Genomic DNA, 21106 nt, shown 5'->3' with positions numbered 1-21106 from the left:
CTATTAATAATTTTTCTGGGTAAATATTGGGATTTATTTTGGTGGATGGAAAGACGGGGGGAAAAGTATTCAGTAAATTAATGCTTTGAATTCCGCTCATCAGTGTGGTTTGTTGCACAGCTAAAACAGAACTCAAAACACAATGCCACCTCCTGAGTTTAAGAAAACAACGTATCTCTAGTCCCCAAATAAAACTTTTCATTTGAATAGAATGTTTACTGATGTAGACTTTGAACTGTTAGTCTATAAATATTTACATTTTTAATAATTAGGCCACACCATTTGCAGTTCATACACTCAACTTCATCCTTTTTTCCTGTTTTTGTTTTTTAAAACTTTTGAATACTTCCTTGCGTTCTGAAATGTATTCTGATACAGATTTTTGTTTTCTTTCCATTTTAGGTGTCAAATCTTTAAACCATTATCTGCAAAGACTAATGTATTATCGTAATACATGTATCTCCTGCAATGTATTGTATTTTCCTAATAAAACAAGTTATTTTTTATATGTTTGAATGATACAAAAGTAGGGTGAAAATCAGAAAAAAATGAATGATACTTTTGGTAAAGCCTGGGAATTTTTGGGTAAAAATTGGTTAAAACTGAAAATGAAGGGGCATACAGATGCGCCATGGTACATTTCCCCTTACCCCCCCCCCCCCCCATGCTCCCTTCATCTCCTGCAACAGTAGCATGACAGGCTCCCAGCTGAATTGAAATTGGCATGTGACTATAGCGTGTGCTTTATAACCTCTCTGGGAGGACTCTTGGAGAGGCCAGAGTCTGCTACTGTGGAAGTCAATGGCAAAACACCATTTGAAAGTGTGGAGGATGAGCTGAGGCTGGATGAGGAGAAACTACTTCTTCTCTGTGCAGCCTTCAGTCCATAGACATGTTTAGGTTAATTTTCCCCTGCTCCGCCTAGGTCAAATGCCATGTTCCCTTTCTTCACATGGACATGTGGGGGTTTTACACAGACTTTGGAGGCAGGGAGAGTATCTGGAGTAGTGCCCTCCTCCTCTGACCATGGCTTTTTCTCTCCTTTGTGCTGCTTAGTGGGATGAGGGAGGGAAGAGACATAGGGACTATTCTGCTTAATCCAGGCCAAATTTGCGGGGGGGAGGAGGAAAAAGCCATGCGGCATGAGAAAGTAGGAGTCGGAACAATCATCCCCTTGCACGTGGCATTTTCGATCTTCAGTCAGCCTCTCTTTCAGAGATGTGACTTCAGAGCAGTTTTTGTTAAAATACTGAAGAATAAGGAAAGATATAAAATGTGTATAGTTTTCTGAGAAACTAACTCTTTCAATTTCTGGGGGCAATTGTGTTTAGTGTTTGGCCTAATTGCATGCTACTTGCTTGAATCTTGAGGTGTCCTGGAGGACAACTCTGGCAAATACCAAAATCAATTGTTTGTTTAAAATGTATAATTGGGAAGCCATAACCACTCTTACCCCTTCATGAGCTGAGAGAGGCCAGAACAGCTTTTTTTAGTGAATACATTAGATGTATTTCAAATTCTTAGGGGGGATGGGATGGGAAAAATTTATTGCTGGGCAGGGAGTCTCTGGTTTGTATGCACAATAAGGCATCTTTAAAAAACGATACTAGCTGCCTAATAAACAGGAATGGCTCCTGTGGAGCTGTTCTAGTTTGTCATGGGACATAATTAAGGTTGTGGGAGAGCTCCTGGGAAACTTGCAGGAAAGCGTGATTGCCGATTTGCAGGCTTATTTTTAGAATATACTGTATGGGGCACAAGTCTCTTCCCATTAGAGAATGGTAGAACTCCCAATGGTAGAACTCCCAGCGACTTGCCTGTGGTCAGGAGCAGGCATATAGCTTATACAGTGTGCGTGCATTTTATTATCCATCATCTGTAAATCCACTTCCCCATTTTATAGTCTTTGTATGAACTTACTGTAAATTTAATTCCACACGTTGCACAACGACTAATAATCTTGTCAGGACTGTATTTTTGGTCACTGAGATCAGGAAACCAGAGGGCTGGGCCTCCTGCCAGCTCCTAAATGACACAAAGTGCGTAGTGTCATGCCAACAGGAATGTTTTTCTCTCTGTCCACCTGGAACTATCCCGTCATAAATCCTTGTGAAAGAAACAGCCAGACCTACAGTGATGTGCTCCGGGTTCACTCCTAGCTCGTGGGGTGTATGCAATAATTAAAGGATGGGGTAAGTGAGCTCACTACAGCTTGAGGTCTTGAGCAACCAGTGAGAACTCATACAGATGGGTCCGTTGACTCATTCTGCTTCCAAGGTTCAGTGACCTGCTACTATAACAATGTAGGTTGGTGGGTTTGGAGGGAAATTACGAGTTAAGCTCTCCTAAATGCTGTGTGTGTTAGTTACAGTGGGAGAATATATTCAGTTTTTGTAGACTGGCTGTTTGGTCAAAGTTCCCCACTGATTCCTGTGAGTCTTTATATACCCAATTTGGTTCCTTCACTATCCTGAGAAATTCCCTAACACCTGTGATTTTTCAAGGTAAAATTACCATTTACTGCCTGCCTGCAAACTTCATTAAAATGTTTGAGCAAAATGTGCAAAACCTGCCATGCTTAGCCACTGGAGGAACCTGTCCTTGGTCTCATATTGCAGGTGAAATCTCAGGTATGCAAAAATACAAAAACAAAAAAAAACCTCAACCTTTTTTGGCAGGAGAGTTATCATACTAAGAAACCAGCTGTATGATAAGAAATCAAAGGTGGGAATTGCCATCAGGTATGAGGAATAGTGTAGTAAACACATTTGTAATCTGAAGTGATCATAAAGGTGTAAATTCTTACTTACAAACATCTATTCAGTATTTTGCTTGTTTTTAATGGTGAGATGACAAAATGCAGGTATGAAGCTAAGTATAAAATTACCCAAAAAAGTCTACAAACAAGGCCACCCTATTGCTAGAGGTATTAGTCATGCTCTCCTTACCTCTTGTATATAGTACGCAATCCACTAGTATGATGTGTGAAGTGTGCCGCAAAACATATGTGCAAACTTTGGAATGTGTGCGTTTAATAGATCTAGATCTGAGGCCAGTGTTTAATTAGCCATCTCCTCTGGCTTCTTCTCTGGCTCCATGTCTGGCAGTTGTGATTATGGAACAGTTTATGGGGCTTTGTGTAAGGTGGCTATTGCTTCTGAGATGTTTTGTCCTCCAGGATACCTTTTTATATGGTCTCACTTCTGAAGCGAGGAATTTCCCCCTCATAAACTTGGGTCTGGGGGCGTGAGAAGGACAATGGAAGAGAAGATGAGATCCCACAGATATTCACAAAGATCCCCGTCCAGAGCCTAGATGCAAAATACAGCTAACCTTTAAGTCTTACCACTGCTCCAGCTGTATTGTGTCTGGGTTGTTGGCAACTCTGATAGAGGAAACCAAGGTTTATATCGCATAACTGGTACATGGTGTGTGGCAAGAGGGCAAATAATTGAGCTTTATTCCATGTTTGATATGCTGTGGAAGCCAGCACTAGTCTAAGGCATTGGTATCTTTGTGTGGTGCATAGACCAGAAGTTTAAATGGAGATTTCATACATGTAGCAAACCCAGTTGTTCTGTACTCTGCATCTGCTCTTACCATCCATTGTAAAATAAATGCAGTGTATGCCACCCTGCTTTTATATGCATTTGATGAATCTCTCAGAATTTGTCAGCCGCATTTTCCATTATCCTGTATCTGCATTGTCTTGCAATGTACACCAGTGCAAAATGCTACCAAATCAGAATGGGAATGATTTACACTCTTTGCTCTGGGTGTAAATAGCTACGTAAGGTGCAGGGCAATGGAATATGTCCATGTGTATGGCACATTGCTGTGTATTTATGCAAAGCTCCTATACAATGGGTTTCCTTTGTTGAATCAAAAACTAGTTTGCCCAAGTGTCGGGGCCATAGCAGCTGTAGAATTAGATTATAAAAGTAGATTGCAATTACTGAATCTGACTATTGATAGCATACATTTATTTGACTATTTTTCTTTTTATGGAATTGTAACTAAAATGTTGGTTATTTGCATTCTCTGCTTAATTGATCTGCATTGCAAAATCACTATTTATGGAGTGCTTCACGTTTTCAACTATATACATACATATGCCTTTTACAGCTTTATAGTTTAAGTTTTTACTGTACGAAGCTAGCAATTAAGATTGGTGATCTGTTCAGGAAAAAGGTGGAACATCACTAGCAAATCTTTCGTAATGCTTACTTAGCAACATTTTAAAGAATTGCAAAGTGCATAGCAATGCTATGTAAAGGCTTTCAGTATAGTTATTCCTTTAGTCAAACTGGATGATTCATCATAGCTAACATTTGGCTCACCCTTCGTTCCTTTGGGTTCATGTATGTGCTGTGCTGATTAATGAAATGGTTTGCCTAAATAAATAAGTATATGGCAGTCTATTATTAAAGATTAGCTTTGAATTGTGCATGTTGTTAATGAAGCTGGGATGGATCACACCAGATACTCAGCAGGATTTAGTGCTTTAGATCTTTGCTGCTGTCCCCTGCAAAGTGTCGTTTATATGGCCTGCTTAACTTCGTTCATAACAATAGAGATGCCTTAGAGGTGAACTGGGAAGCTTTTGTAAGCACTTTTTTTTTTTCAGAAGATTTGAGCTCCCAGCCACGTCCATAAAGGTTTCTGTGTTGGAATACAAATAAATTGTGTAAGGTGTTTGAAAATCAGATCCTCCTTACCTGCAGAAATTTTTAGCCTGAGAAATTTAGGTGCTGAGCACCCCGCAAATACTATTGAAATGAGTGTGAGTCAAGGGCACTCTGCACCACACAGGGTAAGGAAAAACACTGCAACAACTGATGACCCAGACCTTGTACTATCAGGGTCTTGATATACTAACCTTGCAGGCATGCAAGGGCCATCTTTTTTCCCCCTCAAGAATTTGGGGAAAAAGTGGGGCAGGAGATGGTGCTAGAAGTGATTGTTGACAGCTATTGTTATTCATGTGGTTAATTTTGCTTGTCTGGCCAGTCTGTTGAATTCATTGAATCTGCTCAATGTGTTAGAAGATTTTAATTTTTTGTTTCATTTTTTTTTAAAAGTTTTTTCAAGTGTCCAGTGATTAGGATGAAGGCTTAAAAAAAAATCAAAATAAACCAATAATTAAAAGTTGGTTTGGGAATGCAAATTTCCAAACTAGATTACGTTCTTGAGCTGCTGGTATTCTCAGGGGGAAAGAAAAAAAGAAAAAAAACCCACGAATACCAGATATTTAAAAGCCTTCGCATTTTGATTTGAGAGAGTATTTCGTACATGCAGCACCAATGTGAAGCCATAAGTAAGCTTTGCTAGGAATTTGTAAGCAAGAAACAAGCATGTCTGTCTTTTTCTCTCTAGAATGATGAAGTCCTCTGTACATACAGAAGAGGATGACTTTGTTCCAGAGCTTCAGAGAAGCATTCATCCCCGAGAGAGGCCGGATTGGGAAGAGACTCTCAGTGCTATGGTAAAGCATTGTTATATTTTATATATGCCTTGCTTTCTGTCCTGATCAGTGTTAGAATGATCTGCCCATTGATTCTTTTATAGTTATAGATTTTGATGTGATGTTCTTCTATTTCAAATCATTACGCTGATTACACAGGAGTCTGAAGAATAGTGGGATGCATTCCTTCCTCTTGCAATTCACTGATGGGGGAGAAACACACGCATGGAGGTTCTGTCCTATTAATACATGCCCCTAAGCAGGCCTAGTAATCAATTAAATGGTCCATAATGTCACAGTGATTTTCAGTCTGCATTAACCTCTTATTCAGCAACTATCTCCAGTACGAGGGGAACATCTAGTAAAAACATGCTCTTCAAAGCACACAGTGTTGCACAGAGAAGATTAGCAATATGTTGGCTGTGCCTACATAAATAAAACATTGGCTTCAAAACTAAACCCCCACAGTGAATAGAACAGTGGAAAATTAACCAGCTAGTGCATGTTTCCATGCTCCGTGAAGTCAATGGAAAGCAGGCGTTGAGTTGGGCCATGACAGTTGTGGCCTGATTTTTCAAATGAGCTGAGCACCTTGAGCTCAGGTTGACTCGAGTGAGAGCTGGGATTGCTCAGTTTTGGAAATCAGGCTGTTACTCTGTTAGCAATTTCAGTGGACTTCCTTACTTGGTGGCCTCGTTAAGTGATCTTAGGTCACAGCACCATGGCCTGACTTCTGTTAGCGTCAGGCTAGCTGGAACTTGTGGTGTATGTTCATTTTATAATTTCTAATGTGAACCAAATTGCCTTATTAACCAACGAGACTGGTGGGAAAATTCTACTCCAGTGACTGAGATATTGATTCTCTGTGTGTGGGATGGGTTTTTAATCCCCTGCTTCAGAAGAGCTGGGTGCAATACCCTTCCAAGTAAACACCTGGTAGTAAAAAATTCACTGTCTTCATTTGTGATCAGTAAATATTTTGTGCTTTTGTTGTGTCCCCTTTGGATTTGCAGGGCTCATTTTGCATGAGTGTCAAGGTGGGACTCTTTACCAACAATGGCAAAGATAGGCAGGTCAATATTTTAAAAGTAAGCCTCGTGCCCCAATCATTTTCTTACTTTTTGGTCAGATGATTCTGACTCAACCGTGTCACTTATGCACCTTCCTAATGCCTGAATTGTTTTTTCTGGAGGAGTCACTGCTTTTTGTCTTCAGCAATGTTATTGCTGGCAGGATAAATATTCTTTGTCTTCTGATTTTTCTCTTCTCTTCCTACTGTGTCTGACATCATTCTCTCTCCTTTCCTTCCCTCTGCATGCTCCTCCCCCCATAGCATGCTTCAAGCATTAGATGGTAGCAGAAATTCTGATGTCTAATAAGTTCTATTAGCAGTACATATCTAATGCTAATAGAGCTTCTTGCTGTCCCTGCTGAGACAGCATGCCATGCTGTCTAGGGGCTGGGGGAATTTCCATTATTGCACAGGGAGCGTGTATCTAAATCCCACACTTTGAAATGAACAGTGGGCTTAGAATTATATTAACTCCTCCCCTGCCACACTGGGGTGGGTGTCCTTGGCTTTTCCTGTGTTTGTGATCAGGACGTTCAAACAATGATCTTTCAGGGTATTCCTCCATGTAAGGAATCCTAAGGCACTGACAGTGCTGGTTGAATACTTCGGTAACGCTGCATTGGAAACACGGTTTCAGTTGCTTCTGCGGCGGTCTTGCAAGTATATCCATTATATGTTCCAGGCCAACAACCCAATGAAGGTCAGGACTCTAAATCCAGTGGGCTCTTCTTAAAAACTAGGACCTTTTGTCACTTGAAAAGATTTCTTAAGGTTTTCTTGGTCTGTCTTTGTGGCAGGGTAGAGTCATCATACTCCCTACAGAAGCTCTGAGTAACAATGGAGTTGTCCCGCCATAAGTTATAACCCTGTCACATATGCAGCAGTATTTATACCGCAATACCTTTCCAAATGACCTTTAGAGCAAGGACATTGGATACCCTGGATTCATTCTTTGCCTGACAGTGAGAAAGCATACTTTTCAACATCACTTAGTTTCACAGAGCCAACAAGCCTTGTTGAGGCTCAATTCAGGTGAAACACAGTGCTGCTTATGAAGCCATATAAGAATCAGACAGAGTAATCAAGCAGGGCATTTTGAATTCAAAAACATATTTGCTAGAAGAATTTGAAGAAGGTATACCTACATGGATCACTAAAGCATGAAAGGTGATTTGATATCTGATGGTGTTAAATGGGGGGGGTATTTTGTGTTGACTGTTCTTTTACATAACGTTCAGAAAACGTACAGATAGCAAGTGTATGTAGAAAATGAGTTACCATCTACCTCCTAGTGGGGTTGTATCTTCATTTTACAGATGGGGAAACCAGCAAAGAGAGCACCATGCACACTTAATATGATGATATTTTGTTCCAAAGTTTATTTTCAAGCAAAACCAATAACGTTTTGGGTTCATCGGTGTTTGTGTCCCCTATTGCTTCCCTGTGTTGCTTTGTCTGTTTGTGACTCTTTACCTCCCATCCATCCTTTGTTAATTCTACCTGTCTCCAATCATTCCCTCCTGGATTGTTTTTCCTCTATATGTCTCCTTTTCTTGTCTGTACCTCATACTGCTCCTTCACTGTAACTTAGCGGGTAGCTGCATAGGTACACCATTGATACTGCATGTATGAGAACCAGGTCTACTCCTAATCCATCTTGTTCAGCAAGCAGTACGTGCTTGTGTCCTTTGCTAGCATCATGCTTCTGAGTGCTTCCTAAGATTCAAGAGCTTGGTAGTCTTTGGTTGGGCAACTCATTGCCTGTAACCTATAGATGTGTCTCTTGACTGCAGATCTCCAGTTCATTCATCAGTGGTCCTATTGACTTCCATGGGACTGTTCATGTGCCTACTTATACATGGGCTTAAATGCTTTGGATTGGGGCCTAACTAGGCAATGGAGAGGCTGCAACAGCTGGCAAATGATTGAGTACTGAAATTTATCTTTCATGTTAATTCACTATTTCTTTTATCAGTAGATCTTTTTTTTAATCCACTCTGTTTCCTAGTTTATAATTTCTTTGAGGTGCTATCCAGGTGTTGGAATATTTTTGTTTTGTTTTATTTTCTATTTAAGAATTGCATATGTAAGGAGAGACATGAAGGGAATAGTTTTTTTAAAAAAAGTATAAACAGGAACCATAAAGTGAGGAGCTTATGTAAAATTATTTTTTGCTGCCTAGGGACATGATCCTGTTCCCATTAAAGTCAATAGAAGCTTGGCAGTTGATGTCAGGGCTTGAGGTAATAAGACAGGTGAAGACGTTTGGTTTTTTTTAAATATATACCCTGTTTAACCTGTGCTCCATCTGAGAGTGGCAAGTTTCCAGAAAATGTTGCTTCTGATTCTTTTCTTGTTCTAGTGTCTCTCTTGTATGTACAGTTCTCTGATACAGGGAATAACTGTCATTTTCTAATGATGAATCTGAACGATTAGCCATTTGAATGGAAAAATGAATTAGCAAGTAGTTGTGAGTTTGGGCCACTGTGATGCTTCAGGAAATGATTAAAAATCCTGTAGAAATAGCCTGTAAATTCTGTAGGGATTGTCTGCCTAATGTCACCAAGAACACCACCCCAGGCTCTCTCCCCCCTCTGGGCCCCCCCTCCCCCATTCTTGAGTAAACACCTTCCCCAGACAAACACTCCAGATGCCCTCCATTTCCTCTACTTTTTTCCCCTGCAGGAGAGCTTCAGGATCACATACCTTGCAGGAAAGGAAGGAGAATATGGATGTCAGTTGTGGGAAGGTGGAGAAAGAGAGTGACTTCAGGCCAGGCAGCCAATAATCTTGTCGCAATTTGTGTCCTGCAGCTAAAAACTCAGGAGAATTGGGTTGAAAACGTTGGGCCTCCTGGAGTGAAATTCAGAAAACGCATTTAGCTGCTCGCAAGACGTTTCCAGTGGCCCAAGTCCTGAGCCTAAGGAAATTGGATGTGGTTGAAGTTTTCATTGCCGTGTTTTTCCAGAGGTGGAGTTGGCTCAATTAGAAAATTAAAAGTTAACATTACTCATGACATCAGTGGGTTGGGTTTCATTGTTCCCTTGAGCACACCAGGTAGGCTCCACATAGGGGAGCAGGGTCCACCCACCTGGAACAACTTGCAGGATCAGAGCCTCAAGCAGTTTTACTCTTAGAACCAATATGGCCCTTAATGCATTCACCACTGATTCGCTCCTTAGAACCTGTCCTCCTAGACAGCCAGAGATTCAAGTGTCTGTAACAAATACCATTTGAGAAGGATGATGATGAAAATTTGGCTCTGGCATTTCCCGCTTTATTGCGCTGCCAGGTGTGATGCAACCTGGAACAGACATACGAGGCAACTGAAGCTGAAATGTCCAGTCTTGGATTTGTATTCATGGTGTAATTTCAACCTGATGATCACCTGAATAAATTGTAGACAGGTAGAAGCAGTTTCAGTTACTCATGTTTACTCTGTTCAGTGTATAAATTCCCTTTTCCAATGTTCCTCCCCAATTTCATCTTAATGGTCAAAGCATATAGAGAGAGGAGTTCATGTTTTCAGGGTGTTTGATTTAGATGTCCTGAATTGTAGATTTCTGTCGTCTGTTTAGACTGTGCCATTTACCATATATTATATCTTTCCAGGTAATATATTAAGCCTGGGATTTCCCCCTTTGCTCTCTTTCTTTTTTTTGGAAAACATGTCCTGTGAGGAAAGATTGAAAGAATTGGGCATGTTAGTTTAGGATAGTGATGACTGACAGGAGACCCGGATGTCTTCAAAATATGATAAAAAGGACAGTGATGGATTGCTCTTCACGTCCACTGAGGGTAAGACAAAAAGTAATCAGCTTCGTTTGCAGCAAGGGACATTTAGGTTAGATGTTAAAAAAAACTAGAGGGATAGTTAAGCACTGGATACCAAGGGAGGTTTTGGAATCTCTACCATTGGAAGGTTTTAAGAACAGGTTAGACAAACACCTGCCAGCGATGGTCTTCCAGGTTTACTTGGTCCTGCCTCTGCATCGGGGGCAGGGGGTGGATTATATGACCTCTTGGAGTCCTTTCCAACCCTTCGTTTCTCTGATTCTTTCACTGCATTCCTATCAGCCATTCAGTTTGCTGACTCCTCCAATAGCTGATTCCTTGTTTTATGCACGAGAAGCTTGTACTTTCATAAATTAAGATTTATTTTTGGTTAGTATCTGCAGAGGTCACAAATGGCAGGTTTTGCTGTTTCTTAATTTAGCCCATGGATAATGGAAGCGCTAATGGATGGCTGTTCTTTGGGAGTAGTACTGATCTTTTTTTTTTTTCACCCCACGGCTTTCAGGGGTAAACAGCTGGCACAGATATATGCAGGACTTTGTCATTGTAAGCAAATTATGCATTCCGCCCAGGTAAGCAAATGCTGACCCTAGCAGCAATACTGAGGGCTTGGAAGGTGCTGTCAAAATGGGTCTGCAGTGCTCATCCATTCGTGTGTCGGACTGTGCTGTTTGCGTTTGTGCATGCATTCTTTTCTCTTGGAATAATTCACGTATTTATTTGCACTAAGATGATCACAATGGTTTTTTTTCCCCCTTTCCTGCCAGAAAGTAATCATAAGCACTTATAGAGTGCTTTATGTTTTCAAAACGCTGGACTAATGCATAATAAATAACAAATGGTCTCTGTATGTGTTTGTAGATTGCGAAGAGGTGGTGGCTTGAGATGCTGTGAACACTAAAAAGAGCAGGAACTGTCTATTTTTAGGGCACCCATCGCCATAAGTATAAGTTAATTTAGAGCACTCAGATACGTGCTCCATCTTTCACTGGAAATTGTTTTATCTATCTTTCACAATACAGTAGAATCTCAGAGTTACAAACATAAGAGTTACGAACTGACCAGTCACCCACACACCTCATTTGGAACCTGAAGTATGCACTCAGGCAGCAGCAAAAAAACCAAACCAAAACAAAAAAACCCCAAAAATCTAATAGTCAGTACTGTGTTAAATCTAAACTACTAATAAAAAGGGAAAGCAGCAGTTTTCTTCTGCATAGTAAAAAGTTTCAAAGCTGTTTTAAGTCAACGTTCAGTTGCAAACTTCTGAAAAACAACCATAATGTTTTGTTCAGAGATATGAACATTTTAGAGTTGCAAACCACCTCCATTCCAGAGGTGTTCATAACTCTGAGGTTCTACTATAGATCTCAAAAAGCAGTTGTCAGACTTCATGTTTGAATAGAAAGGTAAATGTTTTGGGTTGCAGGTTGGGCTGGTTTGCAGCCTTTTGTGGTCATTTCACAAAGAGTTTGAAGTCCTGCAAGGTAAATATGAGAGCCCAGCTGAATGAGACCTAGCAATAGGTTGACCAGGTGTCCAGTTTTCGACCAGAACGCCCGGTTGAAAAGGGACCTTGGCGGCTCCACTCAGCACCGCTGACCGGGCTGTTAAAAGTGCAGTCGCCGGTGCTGCAGAGCTCAGGCAGGCTAGTCCCTACCTGTCCTGGCTGGCACTGCGCTGTACCCTGGAAGTGGCTATCAGGTCCAGCTCCTAGGCAGAGGGGCCATGAGGCTCAGCAGGCTGTTCCTGCCTGCTCTGAACACCAGCTCCACACTCCCATTGGCCGGAAGCTGGGGGGCGGTGCCTGCAGGTGAGAGCTGTGTGCGCAGAGCCGCCTGCCACACCTCCGCTTAGGAGCCAGAACTGGGGGCCACTTCTGAGCCACAGTGCGGTCCGTGATGCCAGGACAGGCAGGAAGCCTGCCTTAGCCTCCCTGCTGCGCTGCTGACTGGGAGCTGCCAGAGGTAACCCCGCCCCCCAAACCCCTGCCCCAACCCTGAGCCCTCCAAACCCGGAACCCCCTCCTGCGCCCCAAACCCCTCATCCCCACCCCCCGCTGGAGCCCTCACCCCCTCCCGCACCCCAAGCCCCGTCCCAGCCTGCAGCCCCCTTCTGCACCCTGAACCCCTCATTTCTGGCCGCACTCCAGTTAGAGCCCTCACTCCCTCCTGTACCCAAACCCCCTGCCCCAGCCCAGTGAAAGTGAGTGAGGGTGGGGGAAAGTGAGTGTCTGAGGAAGGGGGAATGGAGTGGGGGCGCGGGCAGGGTCTTGGGGAAGGGGGTGGGGCTTCCAAGAAGGGGTGGGGCTAGGATGTTCGGTTTTGTGGGATTAGAAAGTTGGCAACCCTACGAGGATGAAAGAGTTTCTGTGTGTTGGATTTTGTCAGCGGGGATGTTGTTACTTGTTTTGGCTGTATGTTTAGAATATTAGAGCTATTTGTTAGTATTATCAGGGCATAAATTTTTGAAAGCAAATGATGTAATTAAACTCTGAGAGTCTTGTTCTCAAAATAAAGAGAAAACATTTCTCAGTGGATATTTCACATGCAGATTGAGGTTAGGATTTCTGTAGTGCTATCAGGGGGCTAGCCACTAAAAGGGGATCACTCTGGTGTTTTTGTCCAATAAGCCTTTCATCTAGAACAAGGAAAGTATATGTGTATGTGATATGCTGGTGCAGTGGGGTATACAAACTCTACACTGCCCAGGAAAAGGGGTAAGGAGCAACTGTGGATTCAACCAGTCTCATCTAGCTTCATTTGCAATAAGTGTCAGCAGGGCAAAAATTCTCATAGAATATTTACTGGAGCCTCCCACATCTTCTCTCTTCCTTCGTCCCCCCGGCCAATATGTATAAAAACTCCAGGGCCCAGCAGGATTGCAAGGGTGTACTTGGGGCTCCAGGCTTCAGCCGCTGGGCTAGGAGAGGGAGCACGGGGTTTCTGCTTGAGGCAGGATGGTGGGGTGGTTGAGCTTGGGGCTTCTGCCCGATGGGGAAGCAGGGCTCTGGGCTTCAACTGCAGGCTTTACTACCGCAGGGGGGGGGTGTGTGCGCTGCCCTCCAGGTTTGAAAATATGTACTTTCCCTTCTCTGTGCTTTTGAAAAGGCTTAATTTCTCTGTGCATAGTACTTTGCTTAGTTTAAAACAGTCTGTGAAATAAAAATGACTTTCGCCCAGCATGGAGCATCCCTGGGAGTCTCTGATAATTGGCACAATCATTTAATTGGCACATAGGCTTCCACTGGAGTTTGACAATTAAAAGGATTCAATTATACCAGAATGGAAACTGTAACTTGGGCAGTAGGTATTAATTTATAACAGTCATTTCATTTTAATTTGCAAAGCTGGAGAACTAATATTGTTTGTTCTTTATACACACTGAAAACAGAGCAAACCCATCTTGCAGTGCAATTTTACACAAAGAGGAAAACTTACCAGTCATCTAGGATTCCCTTGCATCCTTAGTATGTTGTGGTATGCTGAGTAGTGAGGAGCTCAGGATTTACCCTACACATATTGTTTGAATGCACTCAGACTTTTCCAAGATGTGTACCCACAGGAGCTGCCTGCCTTCTTCATATGTGCTCTCAAGCCCAAAGCTTAGCAATTAGTAATGATTAATAATAATTTACAGTCAGCCTGGAAGTAGTTTAACTTAAGGTTTTCCTGCTGACATGGGCAGGATTGTTGTTAAGAAGAAGAATTTGTCTTGGAGATGACTGCTAATGTGAAATGCTTTGAAAGGGAGGGGGTAAAAAGGAAGGAATTAAGGAATGTGATTAAGGAATGTAGCAGTTACCTTTAAACGGGGTATTAAAGTTCTGCCAGAAATGTTTTTCTTTTTCAGATGTCTTTCTCATCTGTCTTATTGCTGATGTGCTGATCACCTCTGTTTTGTCATTTGTGTGGATCTTTGCACCTAGAAATAAGCACAGATGGGTTTAGGCTGGCCATTCAAGGTCTTTTGCCCTCATGGACACGTGCTACAGTAAGCCCATGGTGCGCCAGTGTCTGTCTTGGAATGAACAACGGTGCACTGCAGTAAATGCAGTCTCTTGCAGTGTGAGATAGTTTGTTCATGCGTTTGCATAACAGCACCAGCAACTCTTCCCTTTAATTTTAAAGAGGCAAATAAATAAACAAATGATGGTACTGCAGCTGAAATTTTGAATGCACGCTTATAATTCAAAGCTAAGGTTGCCACAGCACTGATAATCCTCTGCCACACTGCGTACAAAGGCATAAAGGTGTTTTAATGTGCATTGTGCAAAATGTGCCTACGCTATGGTACTGTATATATACTGCTCTGCTAAACGGCATGCATAATTTCCATATTAACTGTAATTTGGCAAGAAGGGCCAAGTTATGATTAATGTGGGAACTGCAGCTCTGAATTTCATGATGTTTGTGTATGCAGCGTAGCTGTAGCATGGTCAGTCCAGGGTATTAGAGAGACGAGATGGGTGACATAATATCTTTTATTGGACCAGCTCTCACCAACAGAAGTGGTCCAGTAAAAGATACTACCTCAGCCACCTTGATCTTATAATGTTTGTGTGTTAGAATCTTTGCATTAAAATACAGACCCTTTCATAGGTCTCTGTTGTATATTGAGCATCTTATGGTTGCTCTCTTTGTCTCAGCCCACTTTCTTACTGGTGAAAACAACAACAGATAATACCACCTGAGTTGGGACACGTCCGTCATGATTCGAGGTGCAAAGGGTGGGATTAACGTTGGAGAATGAACTATCTTCTCACCTTTCCAGATGGTCCCTCTTTAGGTAGTTTGTAATGCTGCAGTGTGGGAAATGCTGCAGTTATCTAAGAAGCTGTGCGTCCTTGCTAGGTAAGACTCTAGATTTCTAGGGCTGTCAATCAGTTTTCACCAGCACTAGATTGCTTAGAAGAAAAAAAAAAAATGTATGTGGGAGCTGAAGAAATTGGCTTTTTTATAAGGAACCTTTTTAAAAATCAACATCCTTTGACAAATCATGAAAAGCTGGTGTTTAACTTTCTCTTCTTTATTTTCAAAACCTAGGGATGGATCTTAATTGCAGTTCAACTGGGGTGGGGAAGTTCAGCATTTCATAATGGCTTCAAGCTTGAATATTCTATTTAGCACTTGAAATACATCCAGAGAGTGCAGAAAGAGGCTGAGAGCTGTTTCTGAATCACTGTTAATATGTTTGCAGCATTTATTTAAAAAAAAAAAAATCAGTAAACCACTCTTGGTGGGAAGAATTCATTCTCCAGCATGATTCAACAGCAGTCAGTTGTGAAGCAATTAATTAGCCACTGAAAGTTATGGAGATCTTTAGTTTGAACTGTTGTCCAGTACATTCAGTTTAATACTCCCTTGCTAGGTTTTTGCCAGTCATTGTGGTGGTAGTGTAATTTTGCATGGTGGTACATATTGTAAAGTGGGCAAGCTGTCTTGGTAGGTGTTAGTACAGATAATGTAGTTGTGGAGCATTTTGAGCACAATCCTGGGGATAACTTTCATGTAATAGCCATAATTTCTGGGTGTTAGTCATAGAGTTGTAGTAACGAAGTTTGCATGGATTGTGCTGCTAGGCTTTTCCATTCATCAGGGTTTTTAAGCTTCTTGATCAGAGTCACCCTGCAGACCAAGGTGTGTCTCATTTAGTTCCTTTACCCAGGTCTGGATTAAGGCATAGGTACTACACGTCCCACGTCCGGAGGTGTTCTGAAATAATAGCTCAGTGAGGTGTGAACTGCCCCTTGCATCTGAGTGGAGTGCTAACTCTCAAGAACCCATGCTCTAGGGGAGCCTAGCAATATCGCCCGCCAGAGGACTCTGTGTGTGTGGCCGCAGTGGGGTCCATCTCATGGTCTGCTCAGGATTCCCTTAAAAGTCCAGCCCTGCCCCTTTACCTTTGGCTTTCCAAATAGTCACTTCCCAAGTGGAAATCAGACCATTGGCCTTCATATATAAAGTGTGGGATTTTCAAAAGGGCTCAGAGTTCACCTAATGCTGCTGCTGTTGGACTCGGTGGTAAAAATCCCACTAATTTCAAAGTGCTGAGCACTTTTGAAAATCTCAGCCTAAAGACCTCATTTTAATCTTGTATTGGTGTATCAGAAGAATAGTGAAATCTGGTTTACACTGGTGTAAGTGAGATCAGAATTAGGGCATCTGAGTCAAATTTTACTTAAAATTATTCCAGTGCAAATCTGGAGTAACTCCAGTGGTTTAAATGGAGTTACTCTAGGGATATATCAATGTACCTCAGAACAGATTTGGTCCTAAGATTATTTTGTCCTATCTCAATGGAGTCATCTTGTTCTCAGACACTCATACTACAAGCTGGCCATGCATTCTCACAATTGTCTTGTTGATCATTCTGTTTCAAACAAGCTGAGAGCTGTAGAGAAGGGGAACTTTTGGTTCTGCATTTCCTCTTGATCTGGTATGTGGCCTAAGCTGCAAACAAGAAATTACTGCTCTGCTTGAAAGCCTCTAGAGGGACTACTTGGCGAACCAAAAATTGTAACTATTAATTCTTAGTTTGTGGTACAGCATTTTTCCTTTTGTTTGTATGTGGTCAGCTGGGTAATACTGGTTACTGAAACTGGATATGATATACTGTATTACAGCTATGTACATTTTAGGGCTGGCCTGGTTTTACCTCAGCCTCTTGGTGCTGTAGTCTAAACGTGTGGGAGATGCATGGTCGAAAAGGTCCAGGATTTAAAACTCTTCCCATCTAGTCGCTGCAGGAGAGAATGAAAATTTCCTGGGAGGATTAAGGGGCTAAACTATCAGTTTCTGCAAAATCCCCCAGCTTTCATTTAAACAAACAAATGAACAAAATGTTGCTAACTGCCTTCCTGATTCTGCTGACACCACTACAGCCTCTGTTGCTGCTCTTAATTCACTGCTGCATGGGAAAGCCAAAAGTTAATTAAACTCTGGTGAGTTTAACTTCTGCTGTTCAGAACCTTGTGGATGGTTAACGGCATGTTGTTGGTGTGTATATAACTTACGTTGCTGTGACATTGAGGTGTGCGAAACAAGTGGATCTTACACCAGTTGTGCATTCAGAATCTACTTAAAGTGCCTGCAACTCCCATGGAAGTCAAAATCAGGGCCCAGTTTTGCTCTCAGTGACAGAAGCATATGACAGAGCTGAGTATAAATTGCTTTTTGTTCTGCCTTCCCAGCTTCTGCCCCTTCTCTCCCCCCACTCCATGTCCAAATCACTTTGTTTGTAGACACACCGTTTATGACCATCTTACTTATTGTCATTTACATCATCACTGAATATGGCCAAGGGACCTTCACTAAAGTTGCACCTGCTGGTTCCGAGCTGACTTCAAGCCAGTAATTTTGATTTTTTTTCCATGTAAAAGAAATGTATTTCAGCACAATAACCCAAAGCCTCCCTTGTTCTTTTGTATTTAAACTGCAGTAAATCAATAGACTATGGAAATCGTGCCTCTTAACAGCGTTGATTTTTTTTTAAAGCAAGCAAGAAAGTAACTGAAATCAAGGCGTGATGTTCACTGGATATTTTGTTCCCTGTGGTTTGTTTTCAGATACATTCTGTAAGCTGTACAGAAGACTTTAATCCTGGCTGCCTTTCCCACGCATATTGTATGTGAGGTTTTTGTTCCTTAAAGTACATTCCTTAGCCAATATACTGTTAAGTAGGGCAGTGCACTGTATGCAGCTCCTTGTGTTGAGCTCGTCTTTGTGAATGTAATAAGGGGCTCTCACTGTAGCCTCTCCAGAGCAGTGTCAAATCCAACCTTAAGGCTCCCAGGTAGTTATCATGCTCATGTTGTCATTAGGAGCTAAGCACTCATTTGGCTTGATGCATCTGTTGTGTGTCTCTTAAAAAAACAAACCTCACCTATGAAATAACAGACAGGAAATGCAAGTGTGGGACTTCTGTGGTGGTTCTTCCCAGCAAGTACAGATGAGGGACTTAAATTTTGTGTAAGTCTTATGCTGGCTGTCTGTACAAGGATGAATTTCACATACCATGCGGAGGTTTCTGTGTTCAAGGTGCTGCAGCGTGTGTCACTCTGTGTGACAGGCTCCATTTCCAGGACTTGTATTACGTACTATCCTTAGGCCCAGGGGGCTGGATCCTTGCTTTTAGTGACATATATGCAGGGCAGATCAATATATACTGCAAACGCCAGAAAAGTGAGAGATGAATAACCAGGAGTGAGCGTGAGCTACATTTTTCTTTACCTGTAGAGGTACATGAGGCCGATAAATGGATGACCCAACTCCTCCTCCAAGATTCCACTGCTGCTCTGAAGATAGAAGCATCCCTTAAAATTTGCCTGCTCATGACAGTATTTAAAAGCCTATCTTTGGAGAGGAGATGCTAGGAATAGAAAAATGCACCCTGTGTAGTCCTTGAAATAGAATAATTCACTGTAAATTACACCATGCAGTAATTATTGGCTAAAAAAATTCAACCACAGTGACAAAGAATGTGAAAAATGCAGTTGAACGTTCTAAACTCCAAAAATAATACAAATCAAAAGCTTTTTTTTCTTTTTTTAAATCTTGGTTTCTGGGTGCTGGAATTGACAATGTTCAGAGTCGATGCACCGTACTGACAGCAAGCACCGCCCCTTCTCTCACTAGCTCTTTTCTATCATATTTCTCTCATCTGTCACGAGCTATAGAAGAGGCGCAGGCAACTGAATTGCTCTCTTTATTCTCTTGAGCAAAAGGGTTGTCCCATTGTGTAGGGATAGCTGTCCACAAATAAATAGTAATATTTGCACTTCTCCAGTGCCTTTCATCCAAGAATCGAATGACCAGATGTCCCAATTTTATAGGGACAGTCCTGATATTTGGAGCTTTGTCATATATAGGCGTCTCTCTCTCTCTCACACACGCACACACGTATGTCCTGATTTTTCACAATGTCTGGTCACCCTATCCAAGAATCTCAAAAGTATGTAGAGACTTCAGTGACTGCGACCCTACAACATCCTTGTGAGGTCTCTCAGTTTTACTGCCATTTTACACAGGAGGAAATGAAGAGAGACAGAGATGAAGTGACTTGCCCAAGGTGATGTAGTAATTGTGTGACAGAGCTGAGGACAGATCCCACGTCTCCCTGAATCACCAGTCTTGTGTCTTAATCAGCGAGACTACACATCCTCCAATTAAAATGACAAGAATTTCTTGCTGTGCTTTAAAAAACACAAGAAACATGCGGCTTCCCAGTGTGACATAACTAGACCTTTTCATGCCTTTGTGCAGTGGGGATCAAAGAACTCTGCATTGGGTGAGGAACAAGGAGAAGATTTAATAATACTGATTTTTTTTTTGGTACAATAACTTCTTTTTTGGTAACATTTTGACAGAGTTCACAGTCCTTTATTCATTCCTGAAAAACGCCTCTGTGACCTGCACCAAGTTCTCACAGCTATTTCTCTGCACGGAGTGGCATGAGTTGCTATAATTAAAGAATATATCAGGACCTTCAATCCTTACTTGCTGTATCTGGAATGTGAAATGTATTTAATCCTTTCTAACGGCAGTGTGGGGCCCCAATCTTTTCTGTGTGAGGGTGCACTAGATTACACAATGATGCTCTTGTATCAGAAGAGAGCTCTTGGTTTTGCATAGCCGTAGATGATTGTTCAGTGTTCAACTGCTGCACTCTGCTGATCAGGCCATAAATAGCATCTAAATCCAGTACATTTTTGCAAACAGACTCAAGTTGGAAATCCAGTTTTTTCCCCCTTTTGGAAGCTGTTAATCGAATAATGTACCACTTAGATTTTGTTTTCAAGCTGAGAATTTTAACCTGCCTAAAGGATTTGAATTTCCTATTAATTTTTATTGGGTGTACAAATCTCATAGGCAATCTTGAAAACGTCACTCTGAAAGTATTGAAATGCACCTACTGTGATATTTAACTGCATATGCAAAAATTTCTTATAAAACCATATACAGTACTTACATCCAGCAATTTAAACAGTGTCAGCTGATCATAAAGAACTCCCAAATACTTGTATTCATGTCAAACAGTGCTACTGTATGCAAGAGACTTCAGTAACATATGCAATTATTTTGTCCAGTTTCTATACTCTCTGTCCAGTTCAAACAAAGGGCCCAATTCTGCAGCCCTCATTTACCTTCAAGGGTGCTGCGCTGGCAAGTAAATACTGCAGGATTGGGCCAACAGTTTCTGTTGGGGTTAAACCCCCCACCCCTTTTTTTTTTTTTTTTTTTTACTAAATACATAACAAGTTTGTTATTGTTAACGTTGGGTTTTTAACAGGGTGGTTTTATTTTATTTCATGTATTGTGATCAGGATGTTTTTGGTATCATCTGAAGGAGGGGTAACAAGAACTTTGTTTTCAAGGAGGCTGGGTGGTTTCAAGGCTAGGGAGTAGGTTAGAATCTGAGCTGAACAATCGTCCTAACTTCATTGCATCTCAGGCACACTATCTGTGTATCTAGCAAGTGATACGAACAGGGAGAGATTGATGGTACTAGTCTTTTATCTCTGAGTGACCGGTGGATATTTGTAGAACATTTTTTGAAAACAAAAAGTGGCAATCACTGTAAATACTCCACATGGCACTGGTATCAAGCCAGCTTTGGTTTGTATTTATTACCTTCTAAAGGATGCTGAGTTGCCATTGAGTTCTGTGTGGACAAGTGTCTGCTTCAGAAAGAAACCCCATCATGGTCCACAGCGACAGGCCCCCTTTTAGCCCTTTCAGTAAAGCCGGGTAGTATTTTCTCATAAAAACCCTGTT

At 41.7% G+C, this 21106-nt stretch overlaps 1 protein-coding gene across 1 annotated transcript in view; it reads left to right on the top strand.

Annotated features, from left to right (window-relative positions):
• The first annotated feature begins 5376 nt into the window (after nucleotides 1-5376).
• The window catches only part of ARHGAP32 (Rho GTPase activating protein 32), a 215968-nt gene continuing 200238 nt past the window's right edge, over nucleotides 5377-21106 (top strand). The window contains exon 1 of the mRNA XM_077839787.1: nucleotides 5377-5485. Within this exon, the coding sequence (XP_077695913.1) occupies nucleotides 5378-5485 (108 nt within the window). The 5' untranslated portion in view covers nucleotide 5377. The remainder of the gene's footprint in view (nucleotides 5486-21106) is intronic.

This window comes from Eretmochelys imbricata, chromosome 22, assembly GCF_965152235.1.
Source record: "Eretmochelys imbricata isolate rEreImb1 chromosome 22, rEreImb1.hap1, whole genome shotgun sequence".
In the NCBI taxonomy this organism is placed as follows: Eukaryota; Metazoa; Chordata; order Testudines; family Cheloniidae; genus Eretmochelys; species Eretmochelys imbricata.
This window is presented reverse-complemented; position numbering and strand designations above follow the sequence as displayed.